Raw genomic sequence first — 25043 nt, 5'->3', positions numbered from 1 at the left:
TCCTATCATAAATGGCTAATGACCGGTGAAAATTTGAAATATATAAAATCAAACTCGGAGTAAAAAGTTGTCAGATAATTGATTATGTTTTTGAAGTTACCAGTTTGCAACCCACTTTGCCTATCTATAATAATCTATAATAATAAAAGCATAATATGCTAATTAGACCAGACATCCTTCCGGATGAAGCCAGGGCTGTGAGGGAAGCCCAGGTCCCAGGTGTCAGAGGGAAGCTGGTGTTGGCAGCTAGGGGAAGGAAGGCCTACTCTTGCAGGAATTTCGTGCATTGGGCCTCTAGTCTATAATAAAGAAGGGTAATATGCTAATTAGACCAGACAATCAAACAACCTTCCAGATGTCCTTCTGGATGACCTTCTGGATAAAGCTGGGGCTGCGAGGGCTGAGCCTGTTGTATGAATTTCATGCATTGGGCCTCTAGTCTTTAATAATAAAAACATAATATGCAAGTCGACCAAACGGCCGAACAGCAGAACAACCGTCCAGACAACCTCCTGGACGAAGCCAGAGCTGTGAGGGCTGGGGAAGCCAGGGCTGCTAAAGGCTATTCTTGCACGAATTTTGTGCATCGGGCCTCTAGTATTACATATATAGTAAAATGCTTTTGGCCAGCATTATGTAATGGTTTAATTTAGTATGGCTAATTGAAAGTCTAATTTAATTTACATTTAAGACTGCTGGAATCTTTGTGATTCAGTATTTATTTGTGCAAGGGGAACTGGAATGGGACCTCAGAATTTGTTTCGCCTGTACTGTTTACACTTAATTGATGTTGTCTCTTTAATGTGCCCAGAAGAGCATAAAATACGAAAGAACTGTTCTCAAAAGGAAGAGGATTTGGGTGTTTTTGTTCTGGCCTTTGGGGGAAAGAAAGTTTATGTAAAAAAAAAAAATTATAGAGATTGAGTCTATAATAGTAAATAATAAACTCTTTGAACCTATTTGCTATGCATGTACTTTTATAAAAAATTAAACAATATGTACATAATGTTTTTTAACCTTTTAAAAAACAATATAATGTGGCTATCTTACAATGCATACATGATTTTGTTATGTCTATATGGTATTTTAAATACAATTTTCCCTCCATGTTTATTATGGAAGTAATCCACCTTTATGGTTTAAAATAATAAATCAAACAGTATAGAGCTAATGATGTACAACAATTATTTTTTTTAATATATTTCTTTATTGATTTCACAGAGGAGAGGGAGAGAGAGAGAGAAACATCAATGATGAGAGAGAATCATTGATCGGCTGCCTCCTGCATGCCCCCACTGGGAATGGAGCCCGCAACCCAGGCATGTGTCCTTGGCCGGAATCGAACCCAGGACCCCTCAGTCCACAGGCTGACGCTCTATCCACTGAGCCAAGCCGGCCAGGGCATACAACAATTATTTTGTTTCACATAAGAATTGAGGTGGGCTATGATAGTATGGTGTCAGATGTATAGAAGAAATATTGCAGCTGATACTCATTCTGTTGTAGATGTAAGTGAATACGACGATGACATTTGCTGAAAATACAAGCTTTCACACTTTCTTTTATTCCCAGTACTCAATATAGTATCAAACATAAGCTCTCAAATATTTGTTGAATAAATGAAAGAAAATATCTTTTTTAGGTCTGTAGTATATACATTTGGTTTTCTTTCCAGGGTCCTGTAATGCCAGGGAGTCATTCTGTGGAAAGATTTGTGATAGAAGAGAATCTTCACTGCATCATTAAGTCCCACTGGAAGGAAAGAAATACTTGGTAGGGTTCTTTTCATGTTACTTTTAAAGTGGAGAAAATGTAGCAATTTTGATAAGTTGATAAGAGCAAAAATATATGTTAAGAGTATAAAAAAAATCTCCTGACACCCTGTCTTGCTAAGACCAATCTACTTTGGTTCTCAAAATAGTACTTTTCTGAGTGCTTTATAGTGCTATAGTGCTTTATAATAATGCATACGATGCCGGCTTTTTTGTGTGGACATTTGTAATATGCTATGTACAAATTAATTTGAATGACAATATTTTTGGTGTGAATATTATGGGGATAAATGAATACTAATGGTTTTGCTGTGTTTTCTAGCATTTAGACACTTAGCTTGGGAAAAGTTTGCTTTTAATATTTTCTTAAACCTTGGAAAGTTTGGTTTAGATTTTAAGGTGGAAAGGAACATAGTCTTTTGGGAGTGGCCTGCCTTATTAAAACTTTTTAAGTTAGTATATTGAATATACTTCCCTAGTATTGTTACTTAAACTCCTGACCTTTCAAGGAGTTTTGGATGCATTAAAAAATTTTCCTGTGATAGACAAAATAATATGTGCTGCAGTGAAGTAACTGAAATCTAGAAGATTCCAGAAAAGATTTCTGTGCCGAGCCAGCTCAGCCAAGGGTTCGGCAAGCCTGAGGGGGGGTGGTGAAGGATGAAAAAAAGACAAAGAGAGTAAGTTGGGTCTAGCTGAGGCCACAGAGATCGATCCAGACTGTAAGCTGAGCCTTTATTTTATAGCCAGAGGTAAACAAGGTAGTGGTCACCATAGTTACAATGTTCTGGTGAGTTTCACTTGTTTTGGCAGCACTTGCTACACCTCCCACAGTCCATTAGCTACCCAGATAAGATCTAGGGAGCTTCATAAGTCAAGCCTAATTATTCTAAGAGGGCTATGCCCTCTAAGCTGGGACTTGTTTGTGGCTTTGCCAACAGGTCAGTCCCATGCTTATTAACCCTATAGCCCAGTGGTTCTCAACCTTCTGAATGCCGTGACCCTTTAATACAGTTCCTCATGTTGTGGTGACCCCCAATTTCATTGTTACAAATTGAACATAATTAAAGCATAGTGATTAATCACAAAAACAATATGTAATTATATATGTGTTTTCTGATGGTCTTAGGCAACCCCTGTGAAAGGGTCGTTCGACCCTCAAAGGGGTCGCGACCCACAGGTTGAGAACCGCTGTAGCTGCTCCCTACAGATTTCCTTTCCTTTTATCTAAGTAACTGCTTTGAAACTATTTGATTGTTCATGTATCTTGAATACTTACTGAACTTAAATTATACCTTTTACAGTGCCGCACAACTGGTGAGCTATCCAGGGAAGAACAAGATCCCCTTGAACTACCATATAGTTGAGGTATGCATGCCACATGGAGCTTGTTTCTGAGTTTCAGAATCTTTCTGTTGACTTAAAAGTATCAATCTACTCTTGGTTTATTGGTTTTTTTCTTGCTACTTGTCAGGTATTGAAAGTTAACAGAGGAGCGAGGAAATGGCTGTCTGTTTTGCTGCTCTGTTAGCCATGTTAGTACAGAGAAAAGAGGAGGTTGAAACCAATAATCAAATGGAATTTTGAGTTGACTGTAAATTATTTATATAGTATATCTTCATTCGTGAATAGTTGTCATGGATAATATAAGTTACTCTAGCTCTGTCAATACATTGTCCACTTAGCAGATACATAAGTGGCTTTAATACTTGACAGTATTGTATTACTTTTAGCAGATAATCTATTTTTAACTGTTTATCCGGCCTCTTAATAGTATACATCCAACTAGAATATTATTTGCCGTATCACAAGGTGTAGGGTTAAATATGAATCTCTATTCTTAGAAATCAGTAGAGCCAATTGTTGCCTAGCTGGTTTGGTTCAGTGGATAGAGCGTTGGCTTGCGGACTGAAGGGCCCCAGGTTTGATTCAGGTCAAGGACGTATACCTGGGTTGTGGGCTCAGTCCCCTCTAGGGGGGTGTGCAGGAGGCAGCCAATCAGTGATTCTCTGTCATCATTGATGTTTCTATCTCTCCCCTCTCCCTTCCTCTCTGAAATCAATAAAAATATATTAGGAAGGGAGGGAGGGAACCAAAACTCTTATTAAAAAAGAGCCAATTGTTTTGGAAGAATGAATAATGCTTTGATTCCATATTAAGAAAGATGACATTAGTAGTATATGTGAACACCTTGTTAGATTTAGGTCCTGAAAAAGTGTTTTCACTTGACACATGGGTCAAACTGTTAGTTACATACTCCTTTAAGTTAAAATACTCATGAGCATACTTATGGTGTATTATTTATGATTCACTTTTTATTTATACTGCACTTGTGTGCTTTCTTAGAAGCTGTCCAGCTTTTAGAGAATTTGAGAGTAAGCTTATATCCTGAATTTGATTCACTGACATGTCATCTGAAGTGCAAAATATAAGTCATATGTTAAAATGTGCAAAATGTGCAGAAAGTCAGAATGAAGTACATATGGACGTGTGGAGACGGGAGGCATAGGAAGGAATGCAGATCAGGCTTTAGAATTCTTGGTAGGTGGTCCACACAAGGGAGGGTGGAAACAAGTTTCTGAACAAATGGCATGGCAGGTAATTCCTGGATTGTCAAAAAGGTTTGTGGGCACCAGTTTCAAGTAGCAGAGTGGAATGACTTGACTATTGTCTGTTTGCATCCTACTACTTCATTTGTTAGAATAAAATTGATAGATATGTGCCTCAGTAAATCAACTCCTATACTTCCAGAGGTGGAATTCAATTACATGGTTCTCTGGGATTATCAATAAGCATTAATATAGTAAAACCTTGATATAATGGACTAATTTGGGTGAGAGGGTGTCCATTAAAGCTGAAAGTCTGTTATACAATAAAATAGGTTTTCCAAGTGTGTACGTTAAAAATTTGACAAAATTTTGGTTTGGCTCAGTGGATAGAGCATCAGTCAACGGATTTAAGGGTCCTGGGTTCAGTTCCCATCAAGGGCACATGCCCAGGTTGTGGTCATGATGATCCCAAGGAGGGGGCTTGCAGGAGGCAACCGATCAATGATTCTCTCTCGTCATTGATGTTTCTATCTCTTTCTCTCTCTCTCTCCCTTCCTCTCTGAAATCAAAAATATATTTTAAAAAAAAATTTCCCCCTAAATTAGCTTGGTCTGTGTAGCTCAGTGGATGAGCGTTGACCCATGAACCAGGAGGTCACAGTTCTGTTCCCAATCAGGGCACATGCCTGTGTTATGGACTCAATCTCTAGTGTGGGCGCACAGGAGGCAGTAGATCAATTATTCTATCTCATCATTGATGTTTCTATTTCTCCCTCTCCCTTCCTCTCTGAAATCAATAAATATATTTAAATATATATATATCTTTTAAAAATTGACAAATTAGTTTGCCTGTTTTTACTTCTCTAGACATGTTTGTGTAATTAAAATTATGTATGAAAATTTTAATTTCACAGAAAAGTTTTGTATATGTGTTACTGTAATTTTAAATTTATACTGAATAGTTCTAGTAAATGCAAGCATGCGCATGGCTGGGGCACTACTAGACATCAGCCAGCGCAAGTTAAAACTGCTACAGAGCCCTGACCGGTTTGGCTCAGTGGATAGAGTGTCGGCCTGTGAACTGAAAGGTCCCAGGTTCGATTCCGGTCAAGGGCATGTACCTTGGTTGCGGGCACATACCCAGTAGGAGGTGTGCAGGAGGCAGCTAATCGATGTTTCTCTCTCATCGATGTTTCTAACTCTCTATCCCTCTCCCTTCCTCTCTGTAAAAAAATCAATAAAATATATTAAAAAACACACACACACACACAGAAAAACTGCTGCAGAAAGTTACGCCCCAGGACAACAGAACCAGTTACCTTGAGCACTGTGGTGTGATCATAAACATTTGCAGAACATTGTTTACAAGTGGTGATTCTTGGTTTTAAATATGTAGATTATAGTTGTAGATATATAATATTTATGTCAGTAAAATTACTATAGTGTTTTTCCAACATGTGGTCTATTTGTTATAAATAACCGTGAATTAGCCCGGCTGGTATGGCTCAGAACCAGGAGGTCCTTGATTCGATTCCCTGTCAGGGCACATGCCTGGGTTTTGGGCTCAATCCCCAGTATGGGGGTGTGCAGGAGACAGCCAATTGATGATTCTCTCTCATGTTTGATGTTCCTATCTCCCTCTTTCTGAAATCAATGAAAACATATTTAAAAAAATAATAACCATGAACTAATAACAAAAACCCTGTTCATTTAATATAAGCATATCTTGGTTAAAAGCATTTTTAAATTAACAAAGTGTTAATTTTCACATATGACATATAGATGAGAAATTTTGTCCATTAAATTCGAAGTCTGTTAAATCAAGATCTGAAAAATTAAGGATTTACTGTATTGTCCTGGCCATTGTGCTCAGTGGTTAGAGGGTTGGCCCGAGCACCTGGGTTGCAGGTTTGGTTCCCGGCCCAAGATGCATGTGGGAGGCAACCAATCAATGTGTCTCTCACATCGATGTTTCTCTCTCTTCCTCCCTCCCCCCCTCTAAAAAACAATGGGAAAAATATCCTCGGGTGAGGATTAACCAAAAAAAGTGATTCTTCTTTCATTATCAATGTCATGGAGTTAGAGTTTATGTTTAGAATAGTGAGGTGTTTCTAATAGTAGACGTGCATAGATAGCCGTTGAATTGGTTCTGACTCCTGATTCTTTTGTAGGTGATCTTTGCAGAGCTGTTTCAACTTCCAGCACCCCCTCACATTGATGTGATGTACACAACACTTCTCATTGAACTGTGCAAACTTCAGCCTGGCTCTCTACCCCAAGTTGTATCCTTTCCTTTGTTTTTAAACTTACTCTTGTTGGCCTAGCTTTAAAAGATTACTAAATATTTCTGCTTGTAGGTTTAAATCACTTCATGAAAACAGTTTGACATTTTTTTTTAAGTTAAACATGTGTGTACCATGCAGTTTAGCCATTCCACTCAGGTATTTATCCAAGAGAAATGGAAGCACAAGTCTATACAAAGACTTAGGCATTAATGTTCATAGAAACTTAATTGGTGATAGCCTCAAACTGAAAGTCCAAATGCTCATCAGTATATGAGTAGATTAACAAATTTTGTTATGCCTATACAGTGGAATACTACATAATAAAAAAAAAGTTTTTGATACCTGCAATAACATGAATCAATGATAAAATAATTCTGCTGAGTAAAAACCACCAACCAAACAGCCCTGAGTGGGTGGCTCAGTTGGTTGGAGCTTCATCCCAAACACCAGAGGGTTGTGGATTTGATTCGCTGTGAGGGCACCTCCCTAAGTTTCAGGTTAGGTCTCAGGTTAGGGTGAATTCGGGAGGTAGTTAATCAATGTTTCTCTCTATGTCTCTCCTCCCCTTCTCACTCCCCCTCTAAATCCCCCCCCCCCCCCCCACACACACTTTCCTTTCTAAAATCAATGGGAACATGTCCTTGGGTAAGGATTTTTTTAAAAAATCCAAATAATTCATGCTATGTAATTCCATTTACACAAAATTCTAGAAAATGCAAAGTGATCTAGTGATAACCCCATATTTGCTTGGGAGCATGGGTAGGGGTGGGGAGAAGGGAGAATGGATTACAAAGGAGCATGGAGAAATTTTATAAGTGTTCATTATCTTGATGTTTATGGGTGTATACAGGTCGAATTGGTACATTGGTACTTCAAAGCTATTTTTAAAAAGATCAGCTCTGACCGGTTGGTGTAGTGGCTAGAGCGTCGGCCTGCGGACTGAGGGGTCCCAGGTTCGATTCCGGTCAAAGGCATGTACCTTGGTTGCAGGCACATCTCCAGTGCGGGGTGTGCAGGAGGCAGCTGATTGATGTTTCTCTCTCTCTATCCCTCTCCCTTCCTCTCTGTAAAAAAATCAATAAAATATATATTTTTTAAAAAAGAATAAAAAGATCAATTACATGAAAAAATGTTTTAACATTATCAGTCATTATATAGACTTCTAGGAAATGCTACTTATTTTTTCTATCACAACTTATTTTGAAGGAGGGTGGAGAATAGTTTTCCTTATCCTCAAATTTACAGCTTGCACAGGCAACTGAAATGTTATACATGCGTTTGGACACGATGAATACTACATGTGTAGACAGGTACAGTAATTGCCTTATTTCTATACTGGTTGTTAACCAGTTCTACTCCCTGTGCTTTATAAAAGAATTTGATTTGCCTTTTTAAGAATTTCCAAGTTGATTTTTCTTACTTGCCTCCCCAAAATAATCCTTTGTATGTACATTAAAAAAAAAGTTTAAATTTTTAAAAAACACACCTCATACCTGTTGTAAATATCACATTACACTTTTTAGTCTAATTTTCAGTAGGAAATGATGCCCGTGCTAAGGTTTTCTTTAATTTCGTTCATTGTTTACTTGTTTGGTGATTTGGTACAGATACACTTTTCCCACTGCTATTGGGTATGTAAGCTTTTATAGTAGACTTTATGCTAACCTCTATGTAGAAGTAGAGTCCAATATTATATATAAGCACATATATATTTTTATTTAGACATAGTATCTGTTTCTAAAATAATTAGCTTCAACATAACTCCAGCTTCAAGATTGTTTATACAAATGACCATATTGGATATTTATAGCTGTGGCCATTGCATGCCCATTGTCTTCTCTTGAATGACATCTATGTACCACCTTTCTTAACCTTTGTCAGCTTCCCAAATCAGATCAGGACAGGTTTTGAATATTTCTCCAATTTCCATGATCTTTTATGTCCATTATTCAAATTCCATATCTGAAAATTTATCAGTAAGGGGTATTCTGTGTCATTGACCTACTATCTTGATTAATTTCAGTGACTGAAATTAGAGCTACATGAGAGATATACTTTAAGAAAGTGTCTTCTGATTTTTCCCCCCAGTCTAATTAGTAAAACTACCAGTTGTATTGAGCATCCCAGTTATGCTATTCATTCAGCAAATATTTATTGGGCTCTTAAAATTTTCACAGCATTATACAGTTTGCTAAGGTGATTCCTATCTAGTTAGATTAGATATATTTTTAGAGGCAAAGGGGCTTCAGTGGTATATTTTGTTGTTTGTGGTGAAAGAGTATGGTCATGATGGTTAAAAACGATGCTTTGGCTCTACCATTTATAAAATGTTTTATCTGCAACTTAATCTTTTTTTGCCACTGTTTTGTTTTAAGTAATAGGAAAAATAATATACTCCTCAGAAGTTATTAAATTATATAAACATATAAGGTGCCTGACACAAAATAGGCACTCAAGTTATATTATTCACTTAAAAAAGGATAGCACTATTAGAAGGAGTGAGATAGGAAATTGTTATTTTTTTTTTAAGAAGATGAGGTACAGGATTTGCAGAGAAAAGGGTAAGTGGCAGAAGATACAGCTATAGATAGGGGTGTATGCTTGTAACTTAACTCTATAACATAGGGTTTTATTTGTCTGAAGGATTACATAAGTTCCTGGTATAAACTGTAACCATTCATCTTTTTGTGCTCCTTCCTCTCTCTTCTCTGTATAGGTTTATTAATTGGTTTTCCCATCATCTAAGTAACTTCCAGTTCCGTTGGAGCTGGGAAGATTGGTAAGTGGTATTATATTTTAGCTTTCCTTTCTCTACAATCTACCATAATTTTAAAGATACTGTTAATATTTAAAACTATAACATAAAAAAAATCTTTATGGTCTAAAAGATTTAGTTTATTTTTTATATTTATATACATAAATAATTTCGGTAGAATCTATTTTTAGCTAAGTACAAGTTAGGTATAAGTACAGATTCAGTGTAAGAACTTAGAAAACTATGTTTCCTCATTAGGTCAGATTGTCTTACTCAAGATCCTGATAGTCCCAAACCAAAGTTTGTAAAAGAAGTTCTAGAAAAATGTATGAGGTAAGTTCTTTGTGTTTTCTCCTTAACTTAAGTCTCCTAATTTTTGTGGGAGGATTTTTCTCTTTTGCATTTGTGGTCTATGTCCAGAATGTAATTTTTAAAATCCAACTACCTGCACTTCTTCCTTGTTAGTTTTTAATCAAGATGTAAGCTAAAAAAAATTAGGCAACTATAACATCTGGATTTTGTGTAAATTTAGCCAAAAGATTGTTTTGTTTTGTTATTTGAGAAAAATATACTAAGAACTTTATCCTATTCATCCAGATTCCCTCATTAACATTTTACCACATTTGTTCTAGTTCTGACTCTTTTTTCTCCTCTATGTGTACACCATTACATTGGTCTTTTTCTTTCTTTTTTTAAATATATTTTATTGATTTTTTACAGAGAGGAAGGGAGAGGGATAGAGAATTAGAAACATCGATGAGAGAGAAACATCGATCAGCTGCCTCCTGAACACTCCCCACTGGAGATGTGCCCGCAACCCAGGTACATGCCCCTGACCGGAATCGAACCTGGGACCCTTCAGTCCACAGGCTGATGCTCTATCCACTGAGCCAAACCGGTTACGGCTACATTGGTCTTTTTCTGAACCCTTTGGAAACAAGCTGCAGATAACATCTCGTCACCTTAAACCGTCCATTGTATATTTCCCCCAAACAAAGACAATCAATATACCACCCTTCAAATTGGGAAATCAGCTCTGGTACAGATACTACCATACAGTCCACGAATGCTGCTGAAATTTTGCCAGCTATCCTGACAATGCCTTTTTTTCTTCCCGGTTCAGAATCCTATCCAGGAACACATGTAGCAGCATATAGTTGTCATTATCTTCACATTCCTCAGTCATGAACAGTTATTATTCTATTTTTCATGTCCTTACCAGTTTTAAAGAATCTAGGCCTCACTTTCTTGGGTCACCCTGCTGTGTCCTCATGACCAGACTCAAGTCTTGCATTGTTGTTGCTCTTCATAGTGCATCCCACCACTGGAGGTGTTAACTTTGACTACCTGGTCATGTCTCTATCTGCCAGGCTTCTCCACCTAAATTCACCATTTTTCCCTTTGTAATTGATTTTTTGGTAATAAATATTCTGAGGTTATACTCATCGTCAAACCTCTACATCACCCTGTTCTTCACCAAACTTCCACTGGCAACTCTTTTGACCTGCCACCATTATGATGATTGCTAAGTGATGTTTCTCTTTTTCCATTGTTCCTTCTTTTATTAGTTGGCATTGTACTGGGAGGGTGCTGGAGATTGTGACTTTCCAAATAAGTTGGATGTTAATGAAGAATGGGACTGATGAATGATATTTCTGAAGCTCTTATTTGTATTGTAGGTTGTCTTATCATCAGCGTATATTAGATATTGTTCCTCCTACCTTCTCAGTTCTATGTCCTGCAAACCCAACCTGCATTTACAAGTATGGAGATGAAAGTAGCAGTAAGTAATAAAATAAATCCCTGTCTTTAAAAAGTAACAATGCAAGTATTCTCTGACATCAGTTATATTTGAGGAAAAGGTCAACTCTTTCTTGGGTTTATATTTTCTCTATTTGAAAGGTGATCTGTTACTAGCCACTGTTGTTTTATTTGCCCTTTTTTTTTTAATCCTTACCTGAGGATATTCTTCCTATTGACTTCTAGAGAGAGTGGAAGAGAGTGGGGAGAGGGGAGAGAGAGACATTGATCGGTGCCTCCCACACGTGCCCCCACTGGGGCTGGGGAACCTATAACTGAGGTCCAAGCCCTTGACTGGGAATTGGACCTGTGACCCTTAGGTCCATAGGCCAATGTTCTAACCACTGAGCAAAACCAGGTGCAGCTGCTCTGTCATCATTTTGAAGATTCATTGTGATATACTTAGTTATTACTGGCTTGTAACTTTTAACACTGGATATTACGTTATAGTAATGACATTATGTTAAATATTGCTAAGCATAGCAAGATGAATTTATAGCCAGAACTTATTAAAATAGAGATGTAACTTGATCATCTGATACCAATTCAGGTGTTGGGAGCACAGTATATATACATACACTATGTTTTGACCAGTGAGATTGCATTATAAGCCAGAGGGACTATAATTTGATATGCCATTTTGTGCTTCACACTTAATGAAGGTAAGGTGTCCATTAGTCATCACTGGTAGAGAGTTAGGTGTGGAGTTTTTCCAAGTCAGTCTTTTCAGATGGCACTAAACACAGCTCCTCCATGAGCCTTCCGTTTCATGTTGTGTAGATTCTTTGTATTTTGAAACTTGCTCCTCTCTCTTGCCCTCGTACTGCACTCCTAATTCTCCACCTACACCTCAGACTACGCCTGTTATCCATGAAATAAACCCCCATGACTAAATATATTTCCTATATATCCTTAATTCTTAAAACAACTCTGAGAAGTAGGTATGTTAATTATATAAATTTTACAATGAGGAAAATGCTTCAAAGAGGCAAAGCCAGAGTGAAATTGCTTCTGAGTGATAGAGCCCAGATCCAAGTCCAGGTTTACTGACTGAGCAGCCTTGCTCTTAACCACAGTGCTTTCCTGAAAGAGCAAAGCTTGATGAGGCACTTAGAAGTGCTGAGTTTTGAGTTCTGCCTTGTACTGGTTCAGAGTTATAAGACAGTCTTTAATATTAAGGACTTTTGTTAAACATCATGCTTCCCTTTTTCCCATTGAAACAACTCAGCTTAATATTTAAGGCCCTGCTAACAGTCGTTCCTGCTTTTGCATTTGTCAGTTCGTCCCACATGGAACTCTACTCCAGCCAGGCCCACTTCCTTTTTTCCATCCTCTGGTTCTTGATTTTGTCTTTGTGCTATTGCCCCAGGCTAGAAAGCCCTTTCTATCTTTGGACCTTGTTCCCTTCCTAGTGTCTAGACCAGTGGTAGGCAAACTGCGGCCCCTTGAGTGTGACTCTTCCACAAAATACCACGTGCGGGCCCGCACGTACAGTGCGATTGAAACTTCGTGGCCATACTCAAGGGGCCGAAGAGCCGCATGTGCCTCGCGAGCCGCAGTTTGTTGACCGCTGGTCTAGACCAACCTCCATGACTAAATATTTTTAACCTTCAGCAAGCCAGTTTTGTGTTGCTTTGTGGCTACTTCCCTTTGTGAATATCTTGGTTCCCCAGCCACAATATAGACACCTTGGTTCCAGGTATTTTTTTTCCTGTCACTTACTTTCTTTCCCAGTTTCAAGGAAAAACACAAAGTACATGTGACCTATTGTAGTTTACTTTATTCATTCCAAGTGCCTACTAACTCATATTCTATGTCAGAACTTCCTTTTTAATTGTTACCTTTGTCTACCTTACATTAGAAGTGTGTTGCTCTGGTGATGCCTTACAGCATACACTAGCATAAATTTCATACAATAAGGACTTGATAGATACTAACCAGTAGTAAACACAGCTCATGAACATCTGGCTTGTGGTATGGACTCAGAAAAAGAAAAAAGAAGAAAAACTTTAATTTGGCAGCCTTCATCTTGTTCAAACCCAAACTCAGTTTGCTCTATCGCAGAAAAGGGGGAGGAAAGGGGAATTGGCAAAATTGAAAGAGGAATATATTGAGTCTCAGCTTTTCAGCTTACAGAAGCCTAGGGACTTGAGGATATCAAAGGACTATTTAACTGTATTCACAGTTCTCTTCATTCTCATCCCTGAAGAAGATCAACACACCTTGTACTCTTAATTTCAGTTAGCGAAGTGTTCTTAAGTGTTGAAGTGAGAACTATGCCTTATTTTAGGTAAAAAGCCTTGACTTATTAAATGTAACTTTCGAATGTGTTATTTTTGTACAGATTAAATATTGATCTTAGGATATAAGAATATTCTGTTAAAAAAAATTATTGTTTTTAGTGTCTCAGTTAATTTAACTATTTGCAGGAATAATCTTCAAACCTGACCTATACCCTCCCTTCCCCCCACTCTCCTTTCTGTGCATAGATTCTCTTCCTGGACATTCGGTTGCCCTCTGTTTAGCTGTTGCCTTTAAAAGTAAAGCAACCAGTGATGAAATCTTCAGCATTCTGAAAGATGTACCAAATCCGAACCAGGATGATGATGACGGTAAGGGAATTAAATATTTCTTGAGAGGACTATGTATAGGCTAGGTTAGAGCATGAACATAACTCTGGCAACATGTGCTCCTTTTAAATCTCATTAGATGCTCATAAATCACTATATTCCTTTGAAGTCTGTTCAGCCTGTCAGTTGTACCTAGTACCTCGGAATTTTCTCCCTTATATAAAAAGAGATTCTAACATCCTTATGAAATAGCTTGGATTATGTATATAAACTAAATGCAAAGCACAATATACTGCTATCATTGAAAGATTTTTAGGCATTCCCTGCTTTCACTTTAGAGAGGTTCGGGAAGATTTGGTGTATTACAAAGTTGGATATTTTCTCCAAATTAAACTGTTATAATAATAACTAGAGGCCCGGTGCACAAAAATTTGTGCACTCGGGGGTAGGGGGGGGGGCCCCTCAGCCTGGCCGGTGCCCTGTCGCAGTCTGGGACCCCTCGGGAGATAACACCCTGCTGGATTAGGCCTGCTCCTGGGTGGCAGAGGGCAGGCCCAATCCCTAGGTGCAGCCCATGGTCTGGTCTGTTAGTACTCATAGATTTTACATGGATGTCTGACTTAGTGTTTAGATGTGAGCACACCATCTGTTTAGCATTCCAGGTGAGGGACCAAGGAATTGCTATACTTATGTTCTGTCTTACTATGGAATATTTTTCAGATGAAGGATTCAGCTTTAACCCATTGAAAATAGAGGTTTTTGTGCAGACTCTGCTACACTTGGCAGCCAAATCGTTCAGCCACTCCTTCAGTGCTCTTGCAAAGTAAGTGTAACAAGAACACAGCCCCTTTCTTTAGGTTTTGAACTTTGCTTGAATACCAGCAGCACAGTCATTTTTACCTAAAGTTGCTGAATATGAAGGTCTTAGTATTACAATGTAACTTGATACAATGGGTTTTGGTTTGTGGTAACTAAAATCCTTGTCCTATGGCTTCTGTCATCTGTGTGTACAGTTTACGTATATACATGGAATGCATTTTTTTTATATAGACCTTTAGAGAAACCAGTGGAAAACTTGGGTCCTTAGGACGGTCATATACTAGTATATAGTCAAGAAACTCCCACCCTGTCTAGACATCTTCCTAAAGAAACTTAAGCAGAAATCAGAGTCCACTGCATTTTTGGGAGCCACTCAGTTTGACATCTAAAGGAAGCTTTCTAACTCGTCAGACAGTCCAGAATTAGAACATACAGATACTCCTCCAGCCAAACAGAGAAACTGACCTCCTCGCCCCGTCTCAGCCTATATTACTTGCAGAGTTCCCACGGAATATGAGTCACACAGAATATACATCACCAGTGTTTGGAGATGATTCCTTAGACCTCACTTATTCTTAGATACACAGTAAACTAGTCCTGGGCTAACAATGGTATATTGTAAATCTCTTAAGATTTTGTGACAAATTACATACAAACTGAATTTCTAATCATTCCTTTTCTATATATCCTTAATAGTTAACATTTGGTTATTTTGCACTGTAAATTAATACTGAAAAGTCTTTGAAACATTAAAATGCTTAATGAATAAGTTTTTAAGTGGTATTTTTTTCTCCCACTATCAAAAGGTTTCATGAAGTCTTCAAAACCCTAGCTGAAAGTGATGAAGGAAAGTTACATGTTCTAAGAGTTATGTTTGAGGTCTGGAGGAACCATCCACAGGTAAAAACTACTTAATTATACATGTTGAGGCTCTGATTGTATAGGGCATAAAAACAAGGCTATTTATTACCATTGTTTCAGTTTGTAAACATGACATTTGACTGTCTATAGGATGGTTTTTAAATCTATGTAATTTTTTTAATGCTGTGAATTAATAATATTTGGTTGAGGGTTTTTTTAAGAGCAAGGTTTAAGGGTTTTTTTAAAGGTTTTTTGGGGACTATAATATCAGCACATTTTTAAAAATATATTTTTATTGATTTCAGAGAGAAAGGGAGAGATAGAAACATCTATTATAAGAATCATTGATCAGCTGCCCTCTCACTGGGGATCGAGCCTGCAATCCAGGACCTTTCAGTCCATAGGCCAACGCTCTATCCACTAAATCAAACACCCAGAGCTCAACACATTTTAAATAGTACAAATCTTATTGCTTAAAGATTCTACCAATAGGGTAGGAAATAGTTAACCAGTTTCTGCAAACACACACCAGATTTTTTAATTTTAATATATTGTTTTTATACCATGAGTTATACAGAGGCATTTAAATAGGTTTCAGAATATATTTAAGATTTTTATGATAAAACATTTCTATAATTTTGAAAGGTGAGAGTGGTATTATCTAATTTTTTTTTAAGTTTGTGTTACCATTCAGAGTTTTTCTTTTTTTTTGCTCAATCTTTATTGGTGTTATAGTATTCCTGCAATAAGGACCAGAGCTAAGGAGAAGGCAGAATAAGTCTTACAACCATTCTATTTTACTTTTCTAGCAGTGGGATTATTATGGCCTATGTATGAGTGCGATTTATCCTAAGAATTCTTCTCTCATTGTAGATGATTGCTGTACTAGTAGACAAGATGATTCGTACACAGATTGTCGACTGTGCTGCAGTAGCAAATTGGATCTTCTCTTCAGAACTATCTCGTGACTTTATTAGGTAATATGAATTATTTTACAAAGTTCTTATTCTCTAAGAATTGGTTTTTGTGTGTTCTTACACATGAGCTACAAATTTTGATCCAAACCAGGTTGATATTAATATATACTAATGGTCAGATACCCGGGCAGTGGAAATACAGCCAGTCAGGTTGCAGTGTTTCTTAGACACACATGTAAGTTGAATCAGGACTCAACCAGTCAAGTAGAAATGCTGATAAGGATCTAGATTATTAGAGAAGATCAGGCTGTGTGTCAGGGTCTCGCTAGACAGTGGTACACGGAAAAGAATTCCAGCTCCATTGGGGACCTAGAATGCACACTAGGAACTGGGAGAATAGCCACAGATTAAATACACATCCTTAGAGAACTGAGGGAAGCTTGGTGGACACCCAGATGCCTGTGAGGGAGCGAGGTCTCACCTCAGTCATAAAAATCCTGGATTTAATGCAGAAGGTTCATTCTACACCCATTTCCCCCTAAAGGAAAGAGACTTTTTACTAAGTTTGGTTCTTATTCATGGAGTCCCCAATCTTTATAATTTGATCAGGACTCAGACAACAGGAATTGACACAAAACAGGGAACAAAGGGAAATTACTTACAAAGACATAAAAATGTAAACACTAAGCATTTATCCTTTTCATTGTGTCTGTTATTGGCAGAGGACACTGGTCTGAAATAAACTGAGTCCTTAGGGTGAAAGGATATGATCTTAAGGTTATCATACTGGCTAAGTTGGCATTCACAAATGAAAGCAACAGACTTGCAAACTCGCAAAAAAGTGACTACCCAAGTATGTATTAGCCATTATCCTGAGTGATTTACATTTGCAGCTCATTTACAACACCACTGCAAAAGAGGTTACATTATCATCCATATTTTACAAAGTAGAAAGTGTTACAGAGTGCTTAAGTAGCTTGCCCAAAGTTGCATAGCTCAGTGCAGCTGGAATTCAAACACATGCATTCTTGAATGGATACATTGCTCAAGAGCTCTGTCCAGGCTCAGCTAGTTCTCTCTGGCCACCCTCTCCAGAGTTAAATACTCTTTTTTTATCCTGTCTGCTAACATTCGAAACAAACAGTAAGACAATCTTCCACTTAAAACTGTCATCCAAGTCAGAATTTGTACAAGGAAGTACTACTCTTCTGTGCCTTGGGGTAAGGAGACCTACTGCATAGACAGAAAAGTAGTTAAGAAGTCACTTAAAAGCGCCTACAAGGTGATTCTGGTACTTGAGCAATTTGCTGATAAGGTAGCTGACATACAAATATTTATCTTACTCTTAAAAGCCCAGCAATTTACAGCTATTATCAACTAATGAGTTTCTTAAATGTTCTGAGAGAATTGGCTTGAGTGTGTACTAAATAGTATAAAGCATGTAGAATGAGCCTCAGATTAGGTCTTCATTTCAAGAAAATTCCAATATTTAGTGTTTAAATGAGAACATGTAATTTTGTTCATGTTTTTTCTGGCTTTTCATTTCAATGAATATGCACACATTTCTTCAATAGATGTATCTCGTAGGCGATGGAAACAAGAAAAATGACAAGAACCCAGTATTGCCTTCAGGAAGCTCACCTGTGTCTAATGCAGTGATGGCGAACCTATGACACGCGTGTCAGGTGACACGCGTACTCATTTTTTTGATTGATTTTTCTTTGTTAAATGGCATTTAAATATATAAAATAAATATCAAAAATATACATCTTTGTTTTACTATAGTTGCAAATATCAAAAAATTTCTGTATGTGACACGGCACCAGAGTTAAGTTAGGGTTTTTCAAAATGCTGACACACCGAGCTCAAAAGGTTCGCCATCACTGTTCTAATGGGTAACAGTAGATGCTTACATGTGATGGGGACAATATGACTAATTCTGCCTAAAGAGTGGAAGGCTATACCAGACCTTAAGAATGAGTAGGTTATAAAAGTTGAGAGGTCTTATTTTCTGTTAGCATAGGTTAGCATACAGTAACCAAATGCCATTTTACTTTAAGATTGTTTGTTTGGGAAATCCTGCACTCTACAATTCGTAAGATGAACAAACACGTTCTGAAGATACAGAAAGAGCTGGATGAAGCTAAAGAAAAACTCGCAAGACAGCACAAACGGGTAAGTCTTGTTTCTACTCATAAAAGGTCAACGTACACCAGAAACTCTTTGAAAATATTCAAAATTCATTACCTTGAATGGGGACTTATTTTTTCTGGGGCCAAATTATCTATAGCTGTTTGTCGTAGTGAAGGAAGGAAAAGAACGTGGGGGTTGTTCTCTCTGCTGCACAGAGAGCCTGTTTGGGAAGACATAACCCTTACTTACCTTTCCTTAGTTGATCCTCTCTGGATTGAGGAGAGTGAAAGAGAACACCTGTGCAAGTATTTCTCTACATTTCTGCTGCAACAGGAGGGGGCAACTATTGATGTTTACCACTCCACCTGTACTGTGAAAGGGGTGAGGCAGTCATTTCCAAGTTTATAAAGTGATTCTCATTAATAAGTTGGGTACTGTGCCATTTCAAGGGGGGCGAGGGAGAGTGGTGAGCTGGCCGTATTCTGTGATTTAGCATAATAGTGCTGATTTTCTTTATGATAATGTTTCTAGTGTTATATACACATTTACCAGAGTAGAAGGTGAGAGCAAGCTTAATGACCGATACGAACCTATAGCAGACTCAAATGCTTCTAGTTTCCATAGAGACACGCATATATGTATGTATATAAACATACTCTCACGGTGTCATCCCCATTTTATACATGTATAAATTGAGGCTGAGAGAAGTTAAATAACTTGATCAAAATTACATGGCTTATGAGTAACAGAGCTAAGATCTAACCCAAGTCTGTCAAACTCCAGAAACTTTCCCTCATGCCACACCATTCTCTGTGAATGTGGTGTTCAGTACGTTAACAGCTACAATTTAAAATTCAGTTCCTTAGTCACACCATATTTCAAGTGTTCAATAGTCACATGTCTAATGTGATAGGCAGCACAGATGTATCTAACTTTTCCCTCATTGCAGAACGGTATACTGGGGCAGTGGTACTCTAGAACTTTGCTTTAGTGTTAGAAAAAGACAAACATGTATCCAGTTGCCTAGAACATACCAAGGCAGACCCCAAAACAGGTGTGTTAGAGATAAAAGTAGAGTGAGGAGGTTCTGATCATTTTGTTTGGGGAATAGAATAGGCTCTCATAGACGGGGCTCACCAATAGAGTGTTACCTGGAAAGAAATGGGCTTTCCAAATTTGGTGCTGCCTACCTTCTTGCTAAAAGGATCTTGGAATGTAACACACCTGGAATCAGTTTCTGGCTCTGCCACTTGATGGCTGTGACACTGGGAAAGTCATATAACATCTGAGCCTATTAATCTGTAAAATCATGACTTCTGCCTTTAAAAACAAACAAAAATAACCTTGGTGAATACTCTTTAAGTTCATCAGGGTTAGAAGGCAACTGTTAAAGCTTAACAGAAGTATATTGAGCACAGCATTGCCAGCAGAGTCTTAAACAGTCTGCTGTGAATTGCCTGTCAGCCATTTATCAACTATTACAAGGATGAGCCTCTTGAGCTATGTAAGGGCCTGCCCGGTTTTTGTGTGTCCCATTAGAGGGTGAAAGATTAGCAAGCTACCCTTCTGTTACTGCTCAAATGGGCAGGTAGAGATTTATTAATGACTGAAAAGCACTGTCGGTTTTTATTGGTCATCTACTTTGTTGAATAAATAGCAGAGTTATAAGAATACATTATCTGTCCTTATTATGTGGAGCTTCTATTTTTACAAACTCACCTACTCACTAAAACTTATTTATAATCTCAATACTCACGGTGCTTTCCTGATCATGGCAGACATATGCAGAGCAGTGGACATTCCGAGTTGCCCAGTGGGCTTGTTTGTTCCCAGCTGAGACTGAACAACTCAATTCTGCCTTGTTTCAGTTCTCCTAAAGTGTCCTCTTGATGGTGTCATTTAGTGCCACCTTATTTGTACTTTTTGTTTTCATTCTATGCTGGCGTTTTGGTTATTTCACTGTTTAAAATGGTCCCCAGCATAGGACTGAAGGGCTGTCTAGTGTTCCTAAGTACAAGGAGGCCATGATGTGCCTGATGGGGAAAATACATGGGTTAGAGTAGCTTTGTCCAGGCATGACTTACAGTGCTGTAGGTTGTGAATCCAATGTTCATGAATCAACAATGTACACCCAGAAAAAGGAAGAGGAAATTTACCAATCTGTATATGAGGATGCTCCATCAAAAAGTAATATCTGTAGTGTGTGATAAAGCCATGGAAAAATAGCTAAATTTATGGACTTATGAGATGATGACTGGTTTATGAAAACCTCTCCTCTCTAAAAATCAATGGAAAAAAGCCTCAGGTGAAGATTAATGCGCGGGGATGGGGATGGGGGGGATGGAGGCGGGGAAGTGGTCAGCATTCTGAGAGGCTGAAAGCCAAAGAAATTTAGTCGTATTACTAAGAGTCAGGAAAATGTTAAGTCCTTCTCAGCTAGTGTTTCTGTATAGAAAAATACTATAGCATGGCCAGCATGGCTCAGAGGTCAACCTATGAACCAGAAGGTCATAGCTCGATTTCCAGTCAGAGCACATGCCCAGGTTGCGGGATCGATCCCTGGCGTGGGGCATGTAGCAGGCAGCTGATCAACGATTCTCTCCATATAATTATTTGTAAGATTTATATATTTTTGTTGTTAATCCTCACCTGCCAATACTTTCTTCCATTGGTTTTAGAGAGAGTGGAAGGGAGAGAGAGACCCATTGATTGGTTGCCTCCCACACGTACCCCAACTGGGGCCAGGAATCAAGTTTACAGACCAACGTTCTAACCATTGCACAAAACTGGCTAGGGCAAGATTTAGATACCTTTAAAAAGAAACACACAAAACAAGGTTATATATTAATTATTTGATGAACATGTGACAAGAGGCTCCCCAAGAATGTAACCCTCTATTTCCCCTAAGAGCAATGGTTCAGTAGTGACTAATTCTGGACTCACAGCTACTTCAGAAAGCATAGCTATGGTGAATAACAAGAATCAAGTATATTTTCCAGGAGCTCAAAGTTGTTTTCATCTTGACTAGAGGAAAAATATGATACACATTTCCTCCGATTGGACTATCTTGTAAAAGGCATAACTCCTGTTTAATAGCAAACACTCCCACTGATATTATTCAAGTGCCACTAAATTTCTTCTCTGGTCCTAGGACTTTGGGATGTCAGGGGGTGAGTACTTTCCCTATAGAACACAAGCCTTCAGCCCAGCCAGTGTGGCTCAGTGGTTGAGCATCAACCTATGAATGAAGAAGTCACCAGTTTGATTTCCATCAGGGCACATTCCCAGTTTGTGGGCTCAATCCCTGGTGGGGGCCGTGCAGGAGGCAGCCGTCGATGTTTCTAGCTCTCTAAAAAAATCAATTAAAAACATACTTTAAAAAATAGAATACAAGTCTCCAAATAGTATTTGACCAGACAGAATAAAGTATTTCCCTTACTTGATGGGATTTAATACAGTAGCATTCTAAATGGCATTTTCCTTTTGTTCCTTTGCTTTCTGTAGAGAAGTGATGATGATGACAGAAGCAGTGACAGGAAAGATGGGGCTCTTGAAGAGCAAATAGAAAGACTGCAGGAAAAAGTGGAATCCGCTCAGAGTGAACAGAAGAACCTCTTCCTTGTCATATTTCAGGTATTTTGGCTTGGGTCATTGATATGTAAAAAGAAATATATATTCCTTTAGTTTAAAAAATGTTATTTGTAGTTGTAAAAGTTAAAAATACAAAGGAAATAAAAGCTGAGCACTTGGGGTTAACCATGTATATCTCCAAATTGTGTTGCTCATTCAGCATTCTGGCATGAGCATTTTTCCAGGCTTTAAAACTGAGAATGTTTGTTAAATATTTCTCTCATTATGCCCAATCATTGATCACTGAATGACTGTTCTTCTTCTTGATGAACATTTTTGTGCATAGATTCCTCTTTAACATTTCTGATTATGTCCTAAGTAATCTAGACATTAAAGGTCTTTACATATTGCCAAAGAGGATGTACTAACTCAATTACTGGTGTGCCTTTGTAGACAGTATTTGTTGAATTATGAAAGTTACATATCATAAAGACAGCAGAACAGATAGCACCTTTACGGTCTCTTGGTCAAAAGTGTGATTGTTTCTGAAGAATTAATTCACTCTTAACACCTCTAACTCTGTACCCCCTTTCCAGCGCTTTATCATGATCTTGACTGAGCATTTAGTACGATGTGAGACGGACGGGACCAGCATATTAACACCGTGGTATAAAAACTGTATAGAGAGGCTCCAGCAGATCTTCTTACAGGTTTGTGGGAAACTGATTAGATAATAAATATCACTATTCTCAGCTGCAAAGATACTCCATTTTTAAAAATCATAAAATTTGTCAGGAGGTTATATAATACCCATAAGTACTTTAGTTCATCTCCATTTCCTCCTACTGTTGCTCAGAATATTTAGGCTTAAATAAGTTCTTATCACCAACTCCTAATTGCCATTCTCTGCTAGAAAGCCTAGCTTAATACAAAATGCAGAGAACAAATGTTCAGGGAATAGTAATTATATTAACAAAGGTCCTTAAATCTGATGATAACAGTGCCCTTAGAAAAGCAAGATTACATTAAAGCTTGGTAGGAGAGTGGAACTAATTCTGTGTCTTCCAAAACATACAGCCCAAATCCTCATTTATTCTAGAAAAGTTATTGAATTAGAAGTCATAAAAGGGAAAAAAGTTCTTTAAAATCTCCAAATAAAAATTCTCTCTAGATTTAGTTACTTCCAATTAAAACAACCCCTAGTTCTTTTGGGATCTCTGAGTATATTCAAATTATATAGGTGCACATAGAAAAGATTTCATTTTCTAACACAGGCTTAGTAAGTCAGTGATTTCCAATAGGACAGATGAGCTATTTTAAAAAGATTAATAGATCACTGGGTAATTCTCTATTAATGTTTTTCTTTCGCAAAGAGATTCCAAAATTTTTCTTACATTTCAGAACCATGGTTTTAAACAGCAATTGTGCTACTCCTATTTGTAACATATACCACCTTCCATCTTTTAAAAAAATCGTCCTATGTCAATCCCTATCTGGGCTACTTTTATTAAAGTCATACTTGAGAGTAGAGAGACCCAGCTTAACCTAGTCTAATAGTGATAGCAGCAGGCATCACTAATGAGGCATGAATGCATTTATATAGAAGCTGGTCAGAACTGCATTTCTTAAGTTATTGAACATCCTCATTTCCCTCTACAAATGTTGGGGCTTTTCAGGGGCCCGTTATTCCCATCATTTCACAACGTGGGTGGGCTGCTGAGGGGGATATTCTGGAAGATTGCTTATATGCTCCTTTTCTGACCTAAACCCCCACTTTTGTGTCCACAGCATCACCAAATAATCCAGCAGTACATGGTGACCCTGGAGAACCTGCTCTTCACTGCTGAATTAGACCCTCATATCCTGGCTGTGTTCCAGCAGTTCTGTGCCCTACAGGCCTAAGGGTCCTTTCTCCTTTCATGTCAAGATGTTTTTTTAAAGTCTAATTTGTCTTATTTCGGATGGTTTGAATGCTTGCTTTCATGTAGCTCCTTTCACTTTCTAAAGGAAACAGGGAGGACAGTGAAGAATATGACATTGGTTGCCTGTAATTACCCCTAAAACAATATTCCCTAATGACAATGTGACGATCGATGACCATAGGATGTATTATATGTGACAGATACAACTTTTCTGATAGACGTTTTTTCTCCTTAAGGCACAAAAGATAACTGATTTGAGGTATGTGAACCCTAGAGGTCAAGCTTACAAAGTAGTATATAGAAACAATGGGTTTATTACCAAGTAGCATAGCTTTTCACAGCTTATGGATAACCTAACATGGCTAAAATAAAACTAAAAATATGTTTTTTACATTTTGGTATTTCATGATTTATCATCTCAGTCTACTTTAAAATTAGTGATTTCTTACTGAAGGTGTACTTACCTCCATTTGAAGTTTTCCCTTCAAATAGTTGTATTTAAAAAGTTAGAGTAGCAGTTCCTAAATCTGTCTGAACATAAGTCACCTGGCAACCTTCAGCAGTTATTTTTAAAATTACAATTTCGGGGGGCGTGCAACACATACCATCCATAGTTTTTAAGGCTTCTGTGCAATTCTAATGCGCAGACAAGTTTGGGAACCATTATCTTAGAGGTCGTGGTCATTTCCTCCAGAAGTAGCTAAATTGGCTAAAACTCTATACTTGGGATTAGATTTAGGTTTGGAAGAACCTGGTCCAAATAATACTTATTTCTGAGCCTGTTTCCTATATGGTGTTGAGACTTAACTAAGATAATGAGATTGCACTGTAAAATAACATACAAATTTAAGGGATTATCTAGCATTTTGACTTTTTTCATTAAACCTTAGAAAAAATTTACTAATAAAACCCCACAACTGGTCCTAGCTGGTTTGGCTCAGTAGTAGAGCGTTGGCCTGCGGACTGAAGGGTCCCAGGTTTGATTCCCGCCAAGGGCACGTGCCCGGGTTGTGGGCTCAATCCCCAGTAGGGGGCATGCAGGAGGCAGCTAATCAGTGATTCTCTCTCATCATTGATGTTTCTATCTCTCC

General features: G+C 37.9%; 1 protein-coding gene across 7 annotated transcripts in view; it reads left to right on the top strand.

Annotated features, from left to right (window-relative positions):
• Positions 1-24343, top strand: part of NCBP1 (nuclear cap binding protein subunit 1) — a 44433-nt gene extending 20090 nt beyond the window's left edge. For 5 of the 7 annotated variants that reach the window (XM_036330263.1, XM_036330262.1, XM_036330265.1 and 2 more), the window contains 15 exons: positions 1676-1773; positions 3077-3140; positions 6492-6602; positions 7851-7915; positions 9322-9384; positions 9619-9693; positions 11040-11143; positions 13650-13772; positions 14451-14553; positions 15356-15449; positions 16284-16387; positions 18388-18502; positions 21965-22093; positions 22627-22740; positions 23819-24343. In XM_036330263.1, coding sequence (XP_036186156.1) covers positions 1676-1773; positions 3077-3140; positions 6492-6602; positions 7851-7915; positions 9322-9384; positions 9619-9693; positions 11040-11143; positions 13650-13772; positions 14451-14553; positions 15356-15449; positions 16284-16387; positions 18388-18502; positions 21965-22093; positions 22627-22740; positions 23819-23932 — 1476 coding nt within the window. In that variant the 3' untranslated portion in view covers positions 23933-24343. Of the gene's footprint in view, positions 1-1675; positions 1774-3076; positions 3141-6491; positions 6603-7850; positions 7916-9321; positions 9385-9618; positions 9694-11039; positions 11144-13649; positions 13773-14450; positions 14554-15355; positions 15450-16283; positions 16388-18387; positions 18503-18719; positions 18842-21964; positions 22094-22626; positions 22741-23818 lie in introns of those variants that run through there. The other 2 variants (XM_036330266.1, XM_036330264.1) reach the window with 2 other exon arrangements.
• Positions 24344-25043: the final 700 nt, after the last annotated feature.

The sequence above is a fragment of the Myotis myotis genome, unplaced genomic scaffold, assembly GCF_014108235.1.
Source record: "Myotis myotis isolate mMyoMyo1 unplaced genomic scaffold, mMyoMyo1.p scaffold_m19_p_12, whole genome shotgun sequence".
In the NCBI taxonomy this organism is placed as follows: domain Eukaryota; kingdom Metazoa; phylum Chordata; class Mammalia; order Chiroptera; family Vespertilionidae; genus Myotis; species Myotis myotis.
This window is presented reverse-complemented; position numbering and strand designations above follow the sequence as displayed.